This window comes from Sorex fumeus, unplaced genomic scaffold, assembly GCF_029834395.1.
Source record: "Sorex fumeus unplaced genomic scaffold, SorFum_2.1 ptg000039l, whole genome shotgun sequence".
Classification (NCBI taxonomy): Eukaryota; Metazoa; Chordata; class Mammalia; order Eulipotyphla; family Soricidae; genus Sorex; species Sorex fumeus.
The window spans coordinates 32,668,215-32,689,449 of NW_026606096.1; the positions used below are offsets into that span (position 1 = coordinate 32,668,215).

The following is a 21,235-nucleotide window of genomic DNA, read 5'->3' on the forward strand; positions in this document are numbered from 1 at the left end:
AGCAGTTTGTTGTCTAAAACTGTAATATCGAAGAAGCCAGCCCACCCAGTATTAAAAAACGAGAAACTGCTGCAATGATGGTTTTTCAGTTAGCATTGATCTAATTATCCATCAGATGTGATTATGCCAAGGTATAACTTTGCAGATGGGATTCATTATTTGATCAGAAAACTATTACTGCCTTTGGTAGTTCAATTTTGATCCCAGAACATGGTTTGTGTCCTCTAAAATGATATTTGCTACAAAAGTCAGGTGCATTTGCTTTTTGCTTTTATTTTTGGGGGAGTTACGGGGCTTGGGCTACACCTGAAGTTGCTCAGGACTTACTCTGGGCTCTGAAACTCAGGGATTACTCGTGGCGGGGCGCAGAGGACCATATGGAGTGCTAGGGATCGAACCTGAGTTGGCTGCAGGCAAAGCCTGCACTACCCATTGTGCTCTCTCTCTCTCTCTGACCCCTTTTGTTTATTTTTCCAAACCAGAAATTCCCCTGTTCCACTTGCCCCTACCGGTGTCCTCTGTCCTCTTACACAAACAAACACACACACACACACACACACACACACACACACAGTGGTGTGTGCTCTGGATGGTGCTTAGCTCCTAGCTAGCCATGCCTTGACATTGCCATTTTTATCTCAAAAGCAAATATTTTATTTCTGATGTAAAGAGGTTTCAGATGCTGACAGTAGAGTGTGCACCACCCTCTTTCCCAGATAACCCTTCTGAAAGGGCGAATAGAACAGAAGGAAAAAGGTAAGATGAGCTCGCCGCACCCAAGCCCGCTCAACAGGTTGAGCCTTTGTTAGCTTTTTTGGTAACCCCTTTTGCAACATATAGTGGTTCATTTTCCATACTTATGTGTGTGTGTGGATGTGTGTGCACTATTTATACCATGGGACTATAATACTGTGAATTTATCATAAGAAAGATACATTCAGCTTACTTTTCAAGTCCATGATCTCCCTTGAATGTGTATCTCACTTGTTTGCCTCTGTGTTTCAACTCTGTAGAAGCTTGTGTTCTTTCTTGAACATATACTTCTCTCTTTCTCTTTCCTTACATTTTTAAAAATAAGTTTCAATCAAAATGGACTGGAGTGATAGTACAGCAGACAGAGCATTTGCCTTGCATGCAGCTGACCTGGGTTTGAACCCCAGCACCTCATGAGGTCCCCAAAGTCTGCCAGGAGTGATTGCTGAGCCAGGAATAAGTTGTGAGCTCTGTCAGGTGTGGCCCCAAACCCAAAATAAAATAAGAGCAGAAACTATCTTGCTCCAGAAATAAACCAAAAAATATATCAGTTGAACTTCTAAAGCCATTGTGAGGGTCCCTAAGTGAGAACAGCACAAGATGTGTCTGATTATATTGTGGAGATGAGTTTTGGAAAGCCCCTGGATTAGGAAAGATCAGGACTGTTTGCCTGGCCAGGGACTGACAGTGCCATAAGGGAGGACATGGGGGCCCACCCCCGTGGCCCTAAGTAGGGAGAAGGGCTGAACATGAAACCTCCAGAAAAACTCAAAAAAAAGGGTGTAGGAGAGCTTTCGTATTGAGGAACTCTAAAACATGCCTAGAACCTCCTCCTGTACCTCTTCAGTTGGGCTGCTCCTAAGTCATCTCCTTTAGAATGAACTGAGAATCTAGTAAGGAAGCGAGTTTCTCTGATTCTAGAGCTGCTACAGAAGGGTCTTGAGTGTCTCTAATTGATTGCTGGTAGGTTGGACGCCCAGGGGACAGCCGACTTCTTGTAGGCATCTGAAAGAGAAAGAGCAGTGGAACTGCACCCTACCTCTGAGGGGTCACCAACATGGCAGTGGAGGTAAATGTTAGGATGTTCACCTGATGTTGGAGTAGTGCTTGATGAGGCCAGGGAGACAGCTCAAAACAAGCAAACAAATCAGATAAATCATACACACTTCTTGGGTTCCAGTCTCATTTAAAATACAGTTTATATCAGTTTACCATTGGTTTACAGTACTACAGAAGTTCAGGAGTATACACACTATTTGGAATCTTCAAATATCTTAGCCTGCTTATGCAAATCATCCTGGTTTTAAATGGTGCCAGAATCATCCATGGTAAATCTAGTTTTTACTTACTGAACCCAGTAGCTATGGTGAGCAGTGGTGAATGTTAAGACATTCTTTATTTGAAGCATTTTTATCATTATGTAGCCTGTATCAGAATGGAAAAGTGGAGGCACTTGAAAGTAGACAAGATATGTGGAGGAAGAGATGAGAGATGGTGGGTCCGAATCTGGTTCCAGGTGTCAGATCCAGTCCCAAGAGTCTCGAAGTCCTTGAACTCTGCCGATCATAGAGACTTACTTAGCAGTGGAAGTAGACGTTGGGTATTTACGAGAATTCTAATTTCTGGGTTAACAAATATGTAGCTGCTTACGATGAACTTCGTTAGATTCCTTTTATTCTATTTTTTTGAGGACCTTAGTCTGCAGAGAAACAGGAAGGTATGTATGTACACTTGTACACAGGCCATTTTAATATGATGACAAGTGTCACAGCGGAAGCATTCTTCGTGTGTTTTGGCAGGAGGTGTGGGCACATTAAACTACATTAAACTACATCTAGAAGTGTGTGTGCCTGTGTGTGTGTGTGTGTGTTTGTTGTGTGTTTGAGGAGGTGATTGGAAGCTTCTCCAGAATGAGTGGACATATGATGGCCAAGCTGAGTGACTTAAGAGAAATTGGAATTCCTAAAGTAGGGAAGAAAGAAAGCATTTCAGAGAAGAGGTGAGGACAGCCCAATGGGTTTGGGGAATCCTACTAATTTAGAGTTTTCAGAATAGAAAATTCAAGGCAGGAAATGAAATGGACCAAGACCTGCTCTTGGGGGCCTGGTAGACCATGTTGTTGGTTCATCCTAAGTCAAAGGACATGCCTTTCCCATATTGGTGAAATAGTCTTTACATTGCGAGCATCGCATTTCACAGTTGTCCTCTGTGATGTTTTATTTAGCTGTGTCTTCCCCGCCCCCACGTCCAATCCCCCACCCCTCTCATACCGGAAGCACCATATGCTATTGTCTCCTACAGAAAGCAAAGGTTCCCCTAGTTTGTGCCTGTTCCTCTGTGGTTTTTTTTTTTTTTTTTTTTTGCCACAGAGGAGTGTTGGTCCAGTGCCATCTTTTATTGATAGGGCCAGCCAAGGAGAAATCTAATGAAATTATCAGAGCTTTGAATTAATTATGAAGTTGAGTGGGAGCTCAGCTCTCTGGAGCCAGGGATCTCATTATCTATGCACTCTTTCTGCAGCCCCTTCTGGAGCAGAAGGCTCCGAAGGCAGCTCCTGCTCTCAGCTTGGCTTTGGACTTTGTTCCAACTTGCTCAACTGACATCCTCTTCTTGCTCTGACATGGCAACTAATGTCCATGATGATTAATTTAATTCTGCTCTGGATCGACAGGAGCGGTCAATAGGTTTTCCTCTTGCTCTCTCTCTCTCTCTCTCTCTCTGTCTCTCATTCTCTCTCTCTCTCTCTCTCTCTCTCTCTCTCTCTCTCACTCTCTCTCTCCCCTCTGCTCATTATCTTTCTTTTTTCTCCTTTTTCTGTCATTGAATTGGATCTCACACACATTTTTAATTCTTTCTGTATCACGCGAAAAGCTTCAGGAACCAGGTAGAGCTTCGTGGAATAGAGGGATTCCTTGAAGCGTTCTAGTTCTGTCTGCCCTGTGTTCCCTGGATGTTTAGGTAAGCGCCATGCCTCTTTGAATTGTGAACGTCTGGTGGAAGTTTTTTCCTGCTTGTTCTTGTTTCAGGAGGAAAGATCTAACCAAAATGCCCGAGGTCTTCACGGGGTTTCCTTCTCCTTCCTGTGTGTCGTTGGGAAAGAGCAGTTCTCCCTCTTTTGCTTCCCTATGAAGAGAGTAAATGTTTGCTTTCCAATTCCGATGCTCCTTTTCCTCGCAGTCCAGATGTTTCAGATGAATAAATAGGATCGTTTTGAAGTCTGTCTAGTAGCAGAGTTCATAACCAGTAGGGCTTGAATCCCTCTCCGTGATGGTTCTTTGGTCCTGCCATGAAGGTTCAAAGCATGTCATGACAAGTCTTTTTTGCTGGCCATTAAGACCCATTATTTCAGAATTCTAAGCTACAGCTCGTCTGTCTCAGTAAAGTACAGGCCACTGGCAGTTTTTGGAAGCAGGGACTAACTTTCCTTTATAGAGTCAACGTTTTAGGGGTGGTAGGGAATGGGAGAATGATAATCTTTGGTTTTCTTTTTCCTAATTACTTTTAGTGAGTGTTTTCCCCCTATTTATTTTCTCTGTAGGCAGCTGCGATATTTAATTCCGCCTTCGGAAGTTTTTTGGTAAGTAAACATGACTTTAACTTGTCTCTTAAAACTGCCGTTCTGATGTTGTTTCCACACTGAAAAAGTATGGAATTTTTAATTATTTGGTTAAATGTAAAAGTATGTGAATGTTTTCATGTGCCACCATCCGTGCCCTGAAGAAATTAGTTAATAAAGAAAATGTTCTCTTACACTTATAATTTGGAGGCTTGAGTTTAATATTCCATTTAATGGATTCAAAGAATCAATTAAAACCCTACATGTCTCCTTATAGAGGTTATGTCAATGTATCGATCATTTAATGAGGTCTTTTAGATGATTATTATTTTGTATCCTGGGACTGAGGATTTCAAAAAGGAAACAAGACCCAGATGGTCAGAATCAGAATGCTAATTTACTTGTTGACGTGTCATTTATTTTGTTCATTTCACTCTCAAAGAAGCGACTGTCGTAAATACTTTGGAGAGATCTGTGTGGAAAAAATGAAAATGAGGAAATTATGAGTGATTTGCAAGAAATTTATTTTTCATATTTCAATTATAGCTTGTATATAGAAAGATTTTTAAATTTTAACTGAGTAATTAGAAATACTACGAGTAATATGATTTTTAAATGGATGATGTAACAAAGTCTTGATTTGTGTTAGAAAAGAATGAGAAACGGAGATCTCTGTTACCTGAATATTTTCATTTATATCCCCAAATTTACTAAATTTGTGAAAATAAATTAGAATATTACATTTTTAGGGATATTACTTAGTAATAATACTACACTTACAAATAGCTGAGAATAAAATTGCCTGTTTATCAATCTAGGTAAAATGTCAATTACTCCTATTTATACATTGATTGTTGCATTCACCTTAAGTGTCGTTGAAGCTTTTAAGCATATTATTACATAGTGTTAAATCTCTATGTAACCATACAACTTCTAATTGTTCTGTTGTCACTAAGCTTTTAATGATGTGGCTTTTGAAAAATATATGCTTAGAGTATTTCTTATTTATAACTAAATAGTAGTATTATTCCTGAGGTTTTATTATTATTATTGAGAAGAAAATCTTTGTGGTCTGATGAAAATATCTCTTGAGCTCATTAAAACTCAGTAATATTGTGTTAAATCCCTCTTAAAACTATTTTCAAGAATTATTTTCCTATGTTCTCTTACTTGACAGAATATCTGTACAATTTGATCTCCCTAGAGGCCCCTTTGGTGGGTGGTTTGGAATCATCCACAGCTACTTTGTGATCCTCATTCCCTAAGTTAGATTTCTTTGGGAGAGAAAATATACTATCGAGGGTAATTGAGAAATAGGGTTGAGGCACTTATCCCAATAACTGAAGCAAGATATGTGGTGTGTTAATTGGAGGGTAAGTTCACTAAGTATAGTTTGAGCTCTGTGCAGACTGTGTGAATAATGAACTTATCGCAGTATTTCTTGCTGGGTCCAATTCTTCAGTGAGGTCGAATGAAGTCAAGCTTGTTCAGGGGGTTGTTTGGGATTTTTTGAAGTGCCTTTTTCCCTTCTAAGAACTTGTGCATTTTCACTCCTTCCTGGTCTTCTTTTTTCCTGCTCTTCCATTCTTTTGGTCTAGTTACTCCATCAATAGTATTATTTGATCTCCTTCAATACAAAGGCAGTGTCTTTCTCCTAGCTGTGGAAAGTGCAAAGAAAATATGGTATGAGCCTTACTCCATTGTGAAAACGACACAGCTGAAAAAAAGGAATGCAGGAGTCAAAGAGTCAAGGCCAATGCCTTGAACCCTAACTCTCCAGCCAGAGTCAAGACAAAGGTGTTACCCTTTGATAACACAATTGTCAGTCGACTCAGGTATATGACCTCTGACCTCAAAGGTGGGCAGGAACAAATTTTGTTGAGCTGGGACTTTTAGGTAGGGTAGGACTCAAGTAGGAGAGAAGAGAGGAAAAGAACCGAGCAATGACAGGGGTGCAGAAATACCCCTTTTCCTTCCCCTCTTTCTGTTACAAAGTTGGAAATGTCCAGATAAGGTTTGCAAATGGAAATTATGATTGTAGATGTTTTGTTTCAGGGTGATAAGAGAAGTGATTTGATGTCTTTTTTTTTTCCTTCACCATAATTACAACGGATCCTGGATCATGAAATATGTATGAGTCTGAACTGAATCAGTTAGAATTAGATTCAGCTTATTTAACAGGGAAAAAAAAAGAACCCTTCAGCCAAATAGAGGTGGTTTATACAAGACAAAGATTTATTCTCTAGTAAGTGAAATCTGGTGGGCAACTCTTCAAGTGTGGTTCCACTGAGGGTCAAAATGCTTCTTTCTCCTTCATCTCCCATAGTGTATGATCTCTAACTCATGGTGCGAGAAGATGGCTGGCATTCTGGCCAAAAAAGGCGTCTGCAGAGCAAGACCTTTAATTTCAGGAGGGGCAAAGGAGCCCACCTAAAAACTTTATCTTCCTTTACACAGGACCTCTGGAATGCCACTACCATCTTTGCAATAATATTTTGTTGCAAAACTTAGTCATTGAGTCACATCAACCTACTGGAGAGATTGGGACGTATGACAAGAGAATGATTAGTTAGAAGCAGCTAGAACTTTCTCTCTGTGTTACCATTGTCTAGAATTTGGAGAGAGATCCACCTGGACTGTTATGCAAAGATTTTAGGGAGAAGCTGTTGACTTGCATTGAATTTGGGAAGAGCACTTGTTTTCGAGGAGGAAATTTCCAAATGACAGCCCTTGATTTGATTTTGGTATTCTCAAAAGGGAATGATACTTCTTAGAGTTTTAGAAGAGTTTTCTTTATAAATGAAAATATTCACCTACCCTTAAGCTTAGGATTATGGGAAGAAGTTTGTTTTCCAGAGTTAGTTTGTCTAACTAACTAGACAATCCAGACAGTTGAATCCAGACAGTTTTAAGAGACAACTGCCCAACCCATAAAATATATATTGGGGGTAATCATAGCACCTAAACATATAATGCAGTGAGGATTAATTATATTCTTAGCTATTCATATATTCTACAAATAATTTACACATGCTTGTATGGTGTAGTAGAAATAACACCTAGGTTTTGTCCAAACTCTACCAGGAATATTTTTCTTTTGACTGTAGATATTCATATAATAAAGAAAATGGTTATCACTGACCCATCTCCTCTGAGATAAACCCTTTGAGTTCCAAAATATATGGATTGACTCATTATCCTATGGCATGAGGGACCATTTTTTTTTATATTTTTATAATGGACTCTGAAAAGGGTACTTACTACAGATTATATTAAAACTGTGAGTGAAGAGGGATTTTGGGGGAAGAACTTCTGAAGAAAGAACTCTGAGAGTATTCATGTTGATTTTCAGACATCTGGGCATACCAAATAAAATAGCTCACATATTTATAGCTAGTTTAATAATGTCCCAGGTCTAATTAAAACACAGTGTTTTAAAGAACTAATTGTTACAGAAAACATTTTTTTAAAACATGGAGCTGACTGGTAATAACCAATGATAGATGAATTCAATTTACATAAATTTCCAACCATGAGAATATTTTTAAATCATGCCACAGAGGGCTTTAAGTTAAGAAGTTAATGTCATTATCTCCTCTTCTCATTTAAATTGTTGGGTTTATAATAATTGTGGAGCATAATAAGTGCTTGGAGATTTCCCGCTCCATGAGATTTTAATAAAATTAGAGTCAAACAATCTGAATAACTAAAATGTTATCAAATTACATATCTAAAATATCTCTTTTTGTAAGGTCATAGGGTTCGTGTTTAACTATCTCATGCATTGCTTCTTTGGAAGATTTACAAAAAATAGATATTGACAGCTTTTTAAAAAGATTCCAGTTGCAAACTGCTTAATAAAATACTCAACTTTTTTTTTTAAAGCAACTTTGTATTGAGAAAAAAAATGAATTTGAGGGTTGAGAGAAAGTACAACGGGGAGGATGCTGGCCTTGCACATTACCAAACCAAGTTTGATCCCTGGCATTTGGTATGGCCCCTCAAGCAAGCATTGCCAGGAGTAATATCTGAGCACAGAGCCAGGAATAACCCCTGAGCTGTGCGTGTGACCCAAAAACCAAAAAAACAAAAGACCAAAAAAACAAAAAACCAAAGCCAACCAAAAACCCTTTAATCACCTGATTTGTTAGGCCTTATCATTTTTGATCAGGAGACATTTCAGAAGTGTTTCCAAGCTTTAAAAACTATACAGGTCAAAGTTTGAAAGGAAAAACATTGAATGTCAAGAATTACAGGTCAAAGTTTAAAAGATAAAGATCAAATGTTGCAACAACAAGGTAGGCTGAGGTGTTGTTATTTTATTTCAGTTTATTGTTGTTGGTAATGCCTAATCTTGTTTTTCAAATTTGGACGGGTCATGGTTGCCTCCAGTTACTCAAAAGGCCTGGGCATCCCCTCCACCCCCCACATCCTTGGCCTTGGTGGTTCAGTGAAAGGGCCCGGGAATGTCTTGCTTCTGGGACTTGTGTGTGTGGGTTCTGGGCCAACATGGAGTATGTGGGCTGCCAGAGCTGCACCTGGCGATGCTCAGGGGCCATGCAGTGCAGAGGATCCGACCCAGGTAGGGCATGTGCTGGGCTTGTGCCCCAGCCGCTGCCTCTTGACCATGATCATTCCTGGCCACTCACCCTAGGTGAGGGAACAAAATTGATCAGACCAAGTCGAGTGTCTAGGAACTATGTTACAGTGGCTCATGTCATCCTGAACTTGTGAAGCGGCAGTGATGGGGTTACAAAAAGCATTAAGCCATCTTTGTGAACAAACAAATGATTCCCAGTCTAAAGGATCTCTGAGGGTCACTGTTGGTTTTCTAGTTCTTTTCATTTAATGTATTGAGAAATGGTTTTCGTCTGTTTGTTCTCTCTTTTAAAAATGGTCTTCTGCGGGGTCGGGGAGTACAGCGGGCAGAGTGCTTGCCTGGCAGATGACCCACCTGGATCAGTCCCCGACACCATGTATTGTGCCCAGAGCACTGCCAGGGTTTAGCCCTGAGTACTGCCTCTTGTGGCCCGCAAAGAAAGAAGAGTCCTCCTGGAACCAGCTCAAATTTACTCATTACTAAAATGAGTAATTTTGGTTCCCTTTTCTGCCAGACCGAGGTTTGAGAGGAACCCCTGGCTTGAACGGAAGGACCAACCAGTGTTTGTACCAACAGCCATTCCATCCTTCTCTTTGCTTGCTCCTCCTATAATACTAGCTATACATGAAAATTTGAATAAAATCTGATGCTGTTGTAGTTGAGGATTGGGTGGGGGGGAAACCCTTTGTTTGCCATCTCCTTTTAACCTCCTTTCTTACTCAGAAATGTACTCAAGACACAGTGGGAGTGATCAGGGAGGAAAAACATTGACTTGCTTGCTTCTGGGAAGCTGGACAACTCGGCTTCTGAAAGTCAGAACCAGGGGCTGGAGCAATAGTGCAGTGGGGAGGGGGATTGCCTTACAGGTGCGGCCGACCCACATTCGATCCCTGGCATCCCATTTGGGAGTGATCTCTGAGCAAAGAGCCAGGAGTCAACCCTGACCACAACTGGTTGTTCCCCCACCCCCACCCCCCTCTGAAAAAACTCAACCTCCCTCCCAAACTGTAAAACAGACACATGAATAAAACCAGCAGCGTGGCACAAAATAAGAAAATAGAATATCAAATTATTGCACATAGACTTAGTGCTTGTGCTTCGGGGCACTTCTCCAGACACTGAAGCAGACACATAAACCATAAGTGAGTGAGCAAGTAACAAGAAGAGAATTCAGGAAGAGAGAAGAGAGGAGACCCCATATTCTATGTATGCCCTGTGCTCCAAACATGGAACTTTATGTCTACATAAAAGCCAGTCTTGTCTTGGCTAGAAGGCAGCTGAAATGAAATCAGGTGGAAAGAAGCCAGTCTCAATGGTAGTGAGCCTACTCCCCGGGTGATAAAAGGGAAGGTAGTACCAGTACCAAACAGAACTGCTGCGTCCCGTTGTCTGAAGGACTCGCTGCGGTCTAAGACTTAGTCCCCGTGTCCTTTGTCATTTCGCATTGCCCTTCACATTGGGACGTGTGGTCTTCACTTGGAGCACTGCCATTCTCTGTCACTCAGGAGAACTATTTTGGGGGCATGGGCAAGAGAGGTAATCAGGGCTTAAGACTCTTGGCATGCTCATGGCCAACCCTGGCACTGCATGGCAGTGATCCCTGAGCACAGGGCCAGGAGGAAGCCTGGAGCACCACTGGGTGTGACCCAAACCCCCAAAGTACAATGGAATACAACCACTTGGGGGTATATGCTCATTTGATGGTCACCACCGCCTCAACTTAGGGTGTGTAATTCCTTTCTTTCGCTTTGTGGGATTCCCTCTGCTCTCACTCCTGGAGAAGCTCAGGTTCCCTTTTGAATGCACTTCTTCCACTCTCTTTCCCTCCCTCCCTCCTCATATTCCCTAAGTAAAAATCACTGCTTTTCCAAAAATAAATAAATAAATAAAACCACTTGGGGAGGCCAGTTAAGCCTCCACCCTAAATCAGGGTCCCTGGGCGGCCTGAGTGTATTCCTTGAATTTCAGTATGTTTTTGTGTGATGCTGGCCCAGAAGAGTGGATGCCTCGCTGCCAACTAGGTTTGTAAAGTTAAAAATGAGCTCCAATGCCTGGAAGAAGCATTCAGTGATCACGGCATTTGGATTTGTTGCTAACACAAACTCTTATCTTGCAGTTCCTGTAAATAAGAAATGGTTTTTGTGACTTAATAAAAATGTATAGAATCCTTCCCAACTCCATTGTTGAAGCAGAATGCTGTCGCCATCTGACAGGACTTATGGAGCAACTAAATGCATTAGTCACGGTGACCATTTTTCTTGCAAATTTGTGACATAGATTTAATTATAGGAATGACCAGCAACTTACAAATCTAATTTTGGTGGAGGCTGAGGCAACTTTTTTTGGTTATTATTTTAATAATGATGGATTTTTTTTAAAGCAATGATTTCATTACTATTTAAAGAAATCTACTGGTGTAGAACTAGCCAATTGACTGAAGTTATTTTATTACCCTTTAACAAATGCCACATACTTTCATTTTTATTTCTATTAATTTTTAAAATGTCATCATTCCCAAACTGAGAAAATACTTGTTCCTATACCCATTTAGGTGAAAATAGATAAATAAAAGATGAGGAGGGGGCAGGCCATTTGCAAAGGGCTTCCTAAGAAACGTGGTGCTAATGGTGGGTTAAAACAAGACTCAATTTCCTTAAGTTTGAATCCAACTGATTTGGAACTGGAACTATTCACTGCTGATTGATGGTGATGTGGGAGAGAGTGAGCTCTCATTTCTCTGCTTCCATTTCTCCACACTATAAATTTGCCATGATTGATTTATGCAGCCGGTATTGGGGGGATCTGGGGTTCCAGGTGTGGTGAGCCCATCAGGGTTCTTGTCTTCATCTGCACGGCTGATTCTAAAGATTAGAATACCATGTCCCCGATGGTGGGATCCTGGCACCCGAAGGGAGGGTATGAACAATCTTCTGTTGGTGCCAGGCTCTGTTAGCTCTCTCCACACTGCCATTTCACAATAAGTCTGGGCCCATGGAAAAAAGGGCAGCGCAGGAGGCCTAAACTGTAGAAACGTTAGGGATTGATTCTTGGGACCAGAGAGAACCTCCTTCATGCTCAGTCCCTTCTCTGTGGGGAGAGCAGCCCTGGCTGTCCGCACTCAGCAGTTCATAGAAACATTGGGCACTTCTCGAAAACAGGACTTTGTGTTCTTGGAAATGGTGCATTGTAGTTCGAAAATTCAAAATCAAAACATCCTATTTTCTTTCGGCTCAGATTCACTACTTAACGTTGTTTGGCTTTCTCTCAGTTTCATGAAGCAAACGTGTTAGTAAGTTTCTGCAGTGTGCTAAGTTCCAGTGCTCCAGTGATGATGATGATGAAGAAGATGATGATATTAAGAGTAATGATAAAAATAAGATTTTCAGCAGCAAGGAGCTTAGCATTTCTGGAGTTGAATATTATTTTTTGCAGCAGTCACTGGGAAACTGCTTCTTAAGCACCCCAGCTGAGGAAGGTTTTATTCCACACCGTTTTGGGACTAAGTTTTTTAAACTACAAATTTTCAAATCAAGTAGCACATTATCATTTAGTCTTTTTAGTAGCACTGTCCTCCCATTGTTCATCAATTTGCTCGAGCGGGCCCAGTAACGTTTCCATTGTGAGACTTGTTGTTACTGTGTTTGGCATATCAAATACGTCACAGGTAGCTTGACAGGATCTGCCGTGTGGGCGAGATACACTCTGTAGCTTGCTGGGCTCTCCGAGAGGGGTGGAGGAATCCAAACTGGGCCGATCGGGTCAGCTGCGTGCAAGGCAGACGCCTTACCTGCTGTGCTATGTAATGTTTTAATCAATTACTAAAAATTGTTCTATTTTGATAACAATGTCAAAGAGAACTGGGTTTTGTTTAAGCTTGTGTGTCTGCTAGCTGGGATATTTTTAAGGAGTAGTTGAGTAGGCTGGAGAGATACTACAGGTGTTAAGATTCTTGCCTTGCACAGAGTCAACCTTGGGATGATGCCTTGTACCAGATGGTCGGCTGAGCACAGAGCCAGGAACAGTCCCCTGAGAACCGTTGGGTGTAGTCCCAAACTCTCTCCCACTCACAAAGAACTAAATAAATGAAGAAATAAAATAAAAGCAGCTTATCAGATACTAAATTCAATTTGTAAATGCATTAAAAGCTAACTCAGCCTGGTATCATAGCTCATGTAACTAATTTTGTGGGAACATCATGTTAACAGTGAACTTTTGTTTTTCTTTGTTATTTTTGGGGTTATACCACTGGTGCTCAGGACTAACTTCTCACTCCAGGTGGGCTCGGGGGACCATATGAGGTCCCGGGGATTGAACGTGCTTGGCTGCATGCAAGGCAAGTGCCCTATCGGCCATACTCTCTCTCTAGCCCTGTTCTAACAGTGAGCCTTTGAAAGCATTATATTATGTTTATTATGTAAAGATACAGACAGAAGTACCAAATGCCTGTCTGACTACTGTTGGGGTGCTGGGGATCAAACTTGGGCTGGACACATGCAAGGCAAGCGCCTGTCCACTCTACTATTTCTCCAGTCCCTGAGGTACAGTTTTTATAACAGAAGAAATTCTCTCTATTTAGACATCTAGTTCTATGAATTTTTTAAATTCTCCTCCTATTGACTCTGGCACCACTAGGCCAACTCCCTGAGGTGCTCTGGAGACCATCAGGTGCCTGTGAGTGGATGGGACCCCGTGTGTGCCAGGCGTGTACTCCAGCTCTGTGAAGTGTCTTCCTGTTTCTTTTTGCTTTCTCAACCTGTTGTCTTTCAAAAACCGGAAGTTTAAGCTTGCTATTAGGTCAGTTTATCTATTTTCTTATATGGAATATTGTGTGTGTGTGTGTGTGTGTGTGTGTGTGTGTGTGTGTGTCTGTGTCCTCTCCTTGAAATCCTTGTTTAGTCCAAAGTCACATACTGTTTTTCCTTCTGTGTTTTTTTTAAAAACTTTTTTCACTTTTTCAGTTTTGTTTGAACATTTATATCTATAGTCCATCTTTTTTTTTTTTTTGAAGTGAAAGCTTGTAGTATAATTTAAGTGCGGAAGCACATACAAGTTTTGTTTCTGTCTTGGGCTGTGCCTGGTGCTGCTCATACCCTCTTCCTGGCTCTATGTTCAGGTTTTCAACTCCTGACAGTACTCAGGGAACTACATGTGGTGCCAGGGATCAAACTCAGGCTGGCCAAGTGCCGTTCTCCTGGTGGATAACTGAGTTTTAAACAGTTGGAACTGGAAACCCACGCCCTCAACAAAATGCAGAGTGTTTCTGTTATATACTCAGTACCTTTTTATTATTCTACTCTATATCCTTAGCACAGGGGTAGGGCATTTGCCTTGACGTGGCCAGCCCGGCAGGGCCGGGTTCAATTCCAGCATCCCTCACAGAGGGCCCGGCAAGCTACCGAGAGTATCTTGCCCGCACAGCAAAGCCTGGCAAGCTACCCATGACGTATTGGATATGCCAAACACAGTAACAATGATTCTCACAATGGAGACGTTACTGGGCCCACTCGAGCAAATCGATGAACAACAGAAGGACAGTGCTACAAGACAGTGCTACCCTTTTGTCGTTAGCTACCATCCCTATTCCAAGCAAGGATTTTCTGATTTACATTGACATAGGTTAATTTTTCTAGCTATATTGCACATAAAATAAGATCAAACAGAAACAATAATGAATAACAGTAGTACTTATTCTGAAGAGAAGTTACTGTATTCTTTTTTTTTTCAGTGTCAGGTGTGAGTGAAGCCAGGACCTCACACACGTGAGATCTCCCCTCGAACACTTCCCCACATCCCTGTGAACCGTGTTTCCATTTGGGTTCTTTTCACTTAGTATCATAATTGTATATTCATCCATTCTGGGTTTATCAGTAGTTAGTTCTTTTCTCTGCTGATTTTTCTCTGCTAATATTTCTGTTTTTCTGTATTTTTGTTGCTAAATATTTGGGTCATTTTCAATTTTAGACCATTCAAAAATAAGATGATTGCGAACATTCGTATGATCTGTGATCCATTTTGAGTTAACATTAGCACAAGATTAATTAGAGTTCATCACTTTGCTTATGGCTATAAAAGATTGAAATTTTCATGTCAGTCATATGTATTCATGTTTTTCTTAATGGATTTTTCCATAGACTATATATTTATAAAGGTCTTCCCTAATGACAATGATGGAGAAAATGTATGTGGATGTTAATTTTTGTTTAGTTTTATAGTAAGTGCATATCTAGTGTATGTTAAAAATCACCCCATGGTTTGAAAAAGTACTTCACAATGATACCAGTGATTATGGAATTGTTGGCTAAAGATGTCAGTTTTTGTTTTTGGTTTCCCTACTTTTTCCTCCTAAATCCTGTGCACATGTGACATATATGCCTGTCCCTGAAAACAATTAGATCAGTATTCATGAGTGTTAAAAATTGTCTGTCTATCTTGGGATATTACCCATGACATTAATATAATTACTTAAAATAGAATTATTTGTTCAGAATGTAGTATAGAGGTGTACATAGAAGACTGATCAGAAATGACGGAAACCTCATTTTGAACTGTATTCATTTAATTTGCAAATATTTACACAAATTAACTGTAAAATGGTTTTTCACTGGGAGGGTTATGGAATAAAGAGAACTGCTCTCTTAACAGTTTCTAATAACAGAGCACTTGGAATCATTAATTTAGTAAACTTTCATCAATTTGATTTTAACTTTCATAAACAGGTCCTACTGTGTGTGTGTGTGTGTGTGTGTGTGTGTGTGTGTGTGTGTGTGTGTGTGTTGGGGACAGAATCTCAGGATAGACTTTGAAATTGAAGTCAAAACATCATGGTGCTTCAGGCTCCTGAGAGAAATGCCGATTCATATTTTCATACTTAATGATATTTATATCTGAATTTACACCATCCACATTTTTCCTCTTTCTCTAGGACAGTGTATTTACCACCTTTTCTTTAATTGCTCTTCCTGTAATGTTTCTAAATAAACAGAGCAAAAAATCAGAAGTGTCTACTGAGTTTATAGTCATACTTTATAGCAGTTTTGTGGTCATATTTTGGTCTAGTGGTCAATATCTTTTTTTCCCAGACAGGCAACTCTCTTGTAAGTAATTAGTTCCTAAAATATTTCTCGAAAACTCATGTTTCAATCTTTCCATCCATCAGTTGAGGAGAAATCTTGTTTCTTACTATCACTGTGCTTTTTGGTAGTTTCCAAGAGCCACGCGGTGTACTGCCTTCTCTCATGTTGGGTGAGATAAACTGTATTTTGATGCTGCTTTGATATGTCATTTCTTTGCCCCAGGGTCTTTACTCACTCTTACTGGGCCACCACCTAATTGACCATTTGGGGCTCCTCCTGGTCGGGAGCCCAACCTTTCTGGTGTCCTTCCTCCATTCCCTTACTAATGGCTGATTCACTCTTCTCCTGTTCTCTAATGCTTGAGGCTCTTTCTCCCTCATTCCCGCCTCTGCTTACACAAGTCTCGTCCTTTCCCTATCCTGCCCATCTCTCAAACTCCCTTCTCTCCTTTAGAGCAATTTCTCCAGCCTTCTTTTATGGTTATTTAGCTCTTGGGATGACTTTTCATCTAGATCGTAACTGCAGAGTGTGGTTAAAATTCTGACCTCTCTCATTCCAACACTTCCTGTCATTCTGCTGTTATTTTTTTCCTAAAAATTGTTGCTTTCTTATAGTATTTTCTTTACTATGTTTATTTCTCTTTAGCTCAGTGAAGGCTGCAAAGGCAGCTATCTGCTTGTTTTGTTTAAGTTCAACGGTTCTATCCACTGTAGCTTCTGAAGTTCCGGTGCATGGTCACTTAATCACTTAATCACTTAACTTCCCGTTAGTCGTTGATTTGCTCGAGCGGGCGCCAGTAACGTCTCCATTTGTCCCTGTCGCGTGCTAGTGTAGCCCAATGGCATCTGTTCGCTCCGGGAACATGAAGGGCCACAAACCGATCGTTCATGATCTTGACAAAGAAGTCTGACCATCTGGTAGGTGGGCGGCCACGCGGTCTTTTGACATCCCGTGGAATCCAATCAGTAACAGCTCTAGTCCAGCGGTCATCTTTAACTCTCATTACGTGACCAGCCCATCTGATTTTCGACACCTTGGCAAATGAGACAGCGTCCCTGATCCTTGATCGTCGACGGATGTCAGAACTCCGGATTCTTTCTCTCATTTGAGTGAAACGTGATATTCCAAGCATAGCTCTTTCTATTCTTCTTTGGGAGACCTGAATAGCGTTCTCATCTTGTTTGCGTAGGACCCAGGTCTCTGAGGCATATGTTAATGCAGGAAGAACAGTGGAATCAAAGAGATGTGCCCGGAGCCGGAGGTTCTTCGTCCTCTTAGCTATTTCTTCGACGTTCTTGAAGGCGTTCCAAGCCGCTCTCTTCCTCCTGCGCAGCTCGGGTGCCAGGTCATTTGTCATGTTGACCTCTCGACCTAGGTACACATAGCTGTTGCATTCGGAGATGGTCGTTCCATTGAGAGCGAATGGGGCGTCAGGAACAAGGCTGTTTCTCATAAACATTGTCTTCGTAAGTTTCAGCTGTAGTCCTACCTTTCCATACTCACGGTCAAAGTCGGCCAGCATTTGTGCCGCTTGGCTGATGTTTGGTGTTATTAAAACAATGTCATCAGCAAAGCGGAGGTGGTGTAGTTGCCGACCATCTATCTTCACTCCCATTCCTTCCCATTCCAGTCGTCGCATGATGCTCTCGAGGGTGGCACTGAAGAGTTTTGGTGAAATGGTATCACCCTGCCGCACCCCTCTCTTGACATCAACGATCACTTCTTTGTAGAATGGTGAGATCCTGGTAGTGAATCCGCAATAGAGCTCACGGAGGATCCTGATGTATTGGGCTTGAATGCCCTGATTGGCTAGGGCTTCAATGACCGCTTCCGTCTCAACAGAATCAAAGGCCTTCTTTAAATCAATGAACGTTAAACAGAGCGGCATCTTGAACTCCCAAGAAACCTCAATGAGCTTGGTTATCGTGTGGATATGGTCGATGGTGCTGAATCCTTTGCGGAATCCGGCTTGCTCGCATGGTTGTCCTTCATCTAGTGTTCTGCCAATCCTATTTAGGATGACTCGAGTGAACAACTTGTAGATGACAGACAATAGGCAGATCGGGCGATAGTTGCCAATGTCATGGATGTCTCCCTTCTTGAACAGTAGTACGGTCCTGCTGGTTTTCCACTGGGACGGAACCTTGCATTCAGACAGGTAGCGAGTGAAGAGCCGAGCTAGTGTATTGATGAGTACTGCCGGCAGGTTCTTCAGGTGTTCAGGTCTGACCTTGTCTGGGCCGGGTGCTGTTTGTTTCTTTACCGACGAAATGGCGTGTCAGATTTCGGAAGGGAGAACGTTGGGAACGACATATCCATCCTGTGGAATTTGGTATGTCGGCAAGTGGACATGGCTATCGAAGAGATTTGAGTAGAAGTCATGGATAATCTTCTCCATTGCCGTTCTGGAGGATGTGATGGATCCATCAGGACGTCGGAGGGCAGTCATCTTGGTCTTATAGTTGGCGAAGGACAGGCGGGCGTTACGAATACTTTTCCCGGCTTCTGCCGCATCTCGGTGCATGGTAAGCACTTAAAATATTTGTTAAATGGATAACTAGAAGTCATTCAATGAATGTTATTTATCTGTTTGTTTGTTTCGGGGCCACACCTGTGGTGCCCAGGACTTCTGGTTCTGTGCTCCGGAATCTCTCCTGATAGGCTTTGGGACCATGTGGGGTGCCAGAGTCAAACCTGGGTTTACCACGGTCACGGTCCTCCCGTTGTTCATCTATTTGCTCGAGCAGGCCCAGCAACGTCTCCATCGTGAGACTTGTTACTGTGTTTGGCATATGGAATATGCATCATGGGTAGATTGCCAGGCTTTGCCGTGCGGGTGTGATACACTCAGTAGCTTGCCGGGCTTTCCGAGAGGGGCAGAGGAATCGAACTCGGATCAGCCATGTTGGCTGCGTGCAAGGCAAATGCCCTACCTGCTGTGCTATCGCTCCAGCCCATGCAAGGCAAACAGCTACCTGCTGTACTGTCACTTTGACCACGAATTAATTTTATTTTAACCTCTCCACATACCTAAGATTGAGAATATTTTTGTATAATATGCACCTAAAATGCATTGTAATTTTAACTCTATGTTGAATTAATTTGGCAAAAGTCCCAATATCACTGTTATCTTTTCATTATGTTAAAGTAATTCTAAATGGTGTTTAAATCTTAATATCTCAGGCTTTAGCCCTGAGAGACTTGTATGCTGTTTAGTCACAGTGTGGATTTTGATTGGGCATGAAAATTCATTCTCACCTCTAAATTTCATATTAGGTTTTTTGTAACATTTTCTTCTTGTAATGACTTCTGTGAATAGATTAGGGCATGCTATCTCAATGTTACCAACCCACATGCTGTTATTTAAATCAGGTGTTTTAAATGTCAGAAAATTTTTCATGATGTTTCAAACAAAGAATTTAGGGCCAGAGCGATAGCACAGCAGGTAGGGCATTTATATACCTTGCACATGGCCAACCTGGGTTTGATCCCCAGCTTCTTATATGGTCTCCCAAACCTCACCAGGAGTAATTCCTGAGTGCAGAGCCAGGAGTAACCCCTGAGCATGGCCCAGTATGACTCAAAAGGCCAATAAATAAATAAGTTAAATAAATCTAATTACTATATTTATTCAGGAGATTTATCATTCAGAGAGCATAAACAAGTTATTATGAGTCTATGCCATTGTAGGGAATTGCAGTACTGGCAGTCTTAAAGACAAGTGTCTGATCATTAAAGATTATCCTTTAACCATGTGAAAAAGGGATAGTATAATTAAACTGCCACGTAGGAGCTGAATTTCCAGCGGTGTTGCAATGTCCCAAAGAAGAGATGAAAATGCAAGTAATTGAAAACTAGAACTGGGTCATTGGTGAATTAAAGAGAGGTCAATCCCTGAGATTCACTAGAAAGACTTAGAAACTGTATATTATTAGGGTAGAAAGAAAAAGGGAAAGTAAAGAAAACAAAGCCCTGGTGATATTGAGGAACTTTTCAAGTTGATAAGGCAGAAGGGAAAATAATGCAGTTCCTTTAGAAGGTTCTTTGCAGGGAATCACTAGCAATGCTTCGAAGGTTCTGAAAGCTCTTTTCTCACCTCTAGTATTTTTCTGACAAAATGTCACCCCAGAGCAGAATTCCCTCCAATAATATTAATGGTTTTTCTTCATTTACTTGACTCATCCCACATTTTTAACAAATCGAGCCCCTTCTTGGGAAATACGGGTGGCAGCTGTTTTATAAATGTCCTCCAGTCCTGATGCAGGACCTGAGTCCAGCTTGCAGGGGTCGACTCACAGGAATCACAGTCTTGCTGATGTTATCTAAATCAGATTGCCAGGGCATCGTATAGACAATTAAAAAAACCTCTTTGATGTTTGAAGTGGACAAGGATGAGAACGGAAATAGAGGAAGGAGAGGCAGGGCGATGTTTGGTGCTCTCAGGCTGGGTTAAGCGAGAGTATCTGGTTGCCCTGCAAGGACACATTGGCCTTGGAAGCAGATGGGTTCTTTGGACAGGGATCTTCTTTCCCAGATGGTGCTGCGAGTAGTTTTCTTCAGAGATGCTCGTAGGTACTTCTATCATGGCTCCCATCTCACTGCTTCATCACGTAAATGGATTCTTGCAGGTATCAACCCCCTGCTGATGTTTTAAAGTGGTTTTGTATGTCTTCACTGGAGAGGTAGTTCTTTATTTCGAAGGTCAGGGACTGGGAAAGTAATTCTCGTTTCCATTTTGTATTTTCTCTGTAGCTCTACTAAGCAGTGCAGTAGCCACAAGCCACATGTGGCTGTTTGAATTCTAACGTTACCATGGCAGTCAAGGAAACTCAGTTCCGTTACACTCGCCCCATTGTGGGGACTCAGTGACCGTGAGTGACTGCTGGGTACTGTCCACATTTTCATCATGGCAGAGCGTTCTGTTGGACAGTCCCGAAAGCTGTCTTCTTGACAAACTATTTTGTTTTTCCCAAATGTTAATATCATTTACTATTTTTTTTTTGTATTTTCATTTTCGTATGTTTATTTCAGATAGTTGTTCCACTTAATATTTCAATCCTGGGAATTTGGAGTTGACCATACTCATGTGTTCAGTCAGGCTGGGACTATTGCTAAGGCAGAAGTTGAATAGCCAGCACTTAAGCAACTTATTAAAAAACGCTCACGCATTTCATGCATAGTTTCTAACTTGAGAAGTTTTGAAATATTGGGAAAAACAGCAGTGCAGAGTCATAGCAATTTTAATGGTTAAAT

General features: G+C 41.4%; 1 protein-coding gene across 3 annotated transcripts in view; it reads left to right on the top strand.

The window, feature by feature from the left end:
- The window catches only part of SLC10A7 (solute carrier family 10 member 7), a 212,532-nt gene that overhangs the window by 68,581 nt on the left and 122,716 nt on the right, over window positions 1-21,235 (top strand). For 2 of the 3 annotated variants that reach the window (XM_056119048.1, XM_056119050.1), the window contains exon 5: window positions 4,292-4,330. The exons of the other annotated variant lie outside the window; for it this stretch is intronic. In XM_056119048.1, the coding sequence (XP_055975023.1) occupies window positions 4,292-4,330 (39 nt within the window). The remainder of the gene's footprint in view (window positions 1-4,291; window positions 4,331-21,235) is intronic. 3 annotated transcript variants of the gene reach the window in all.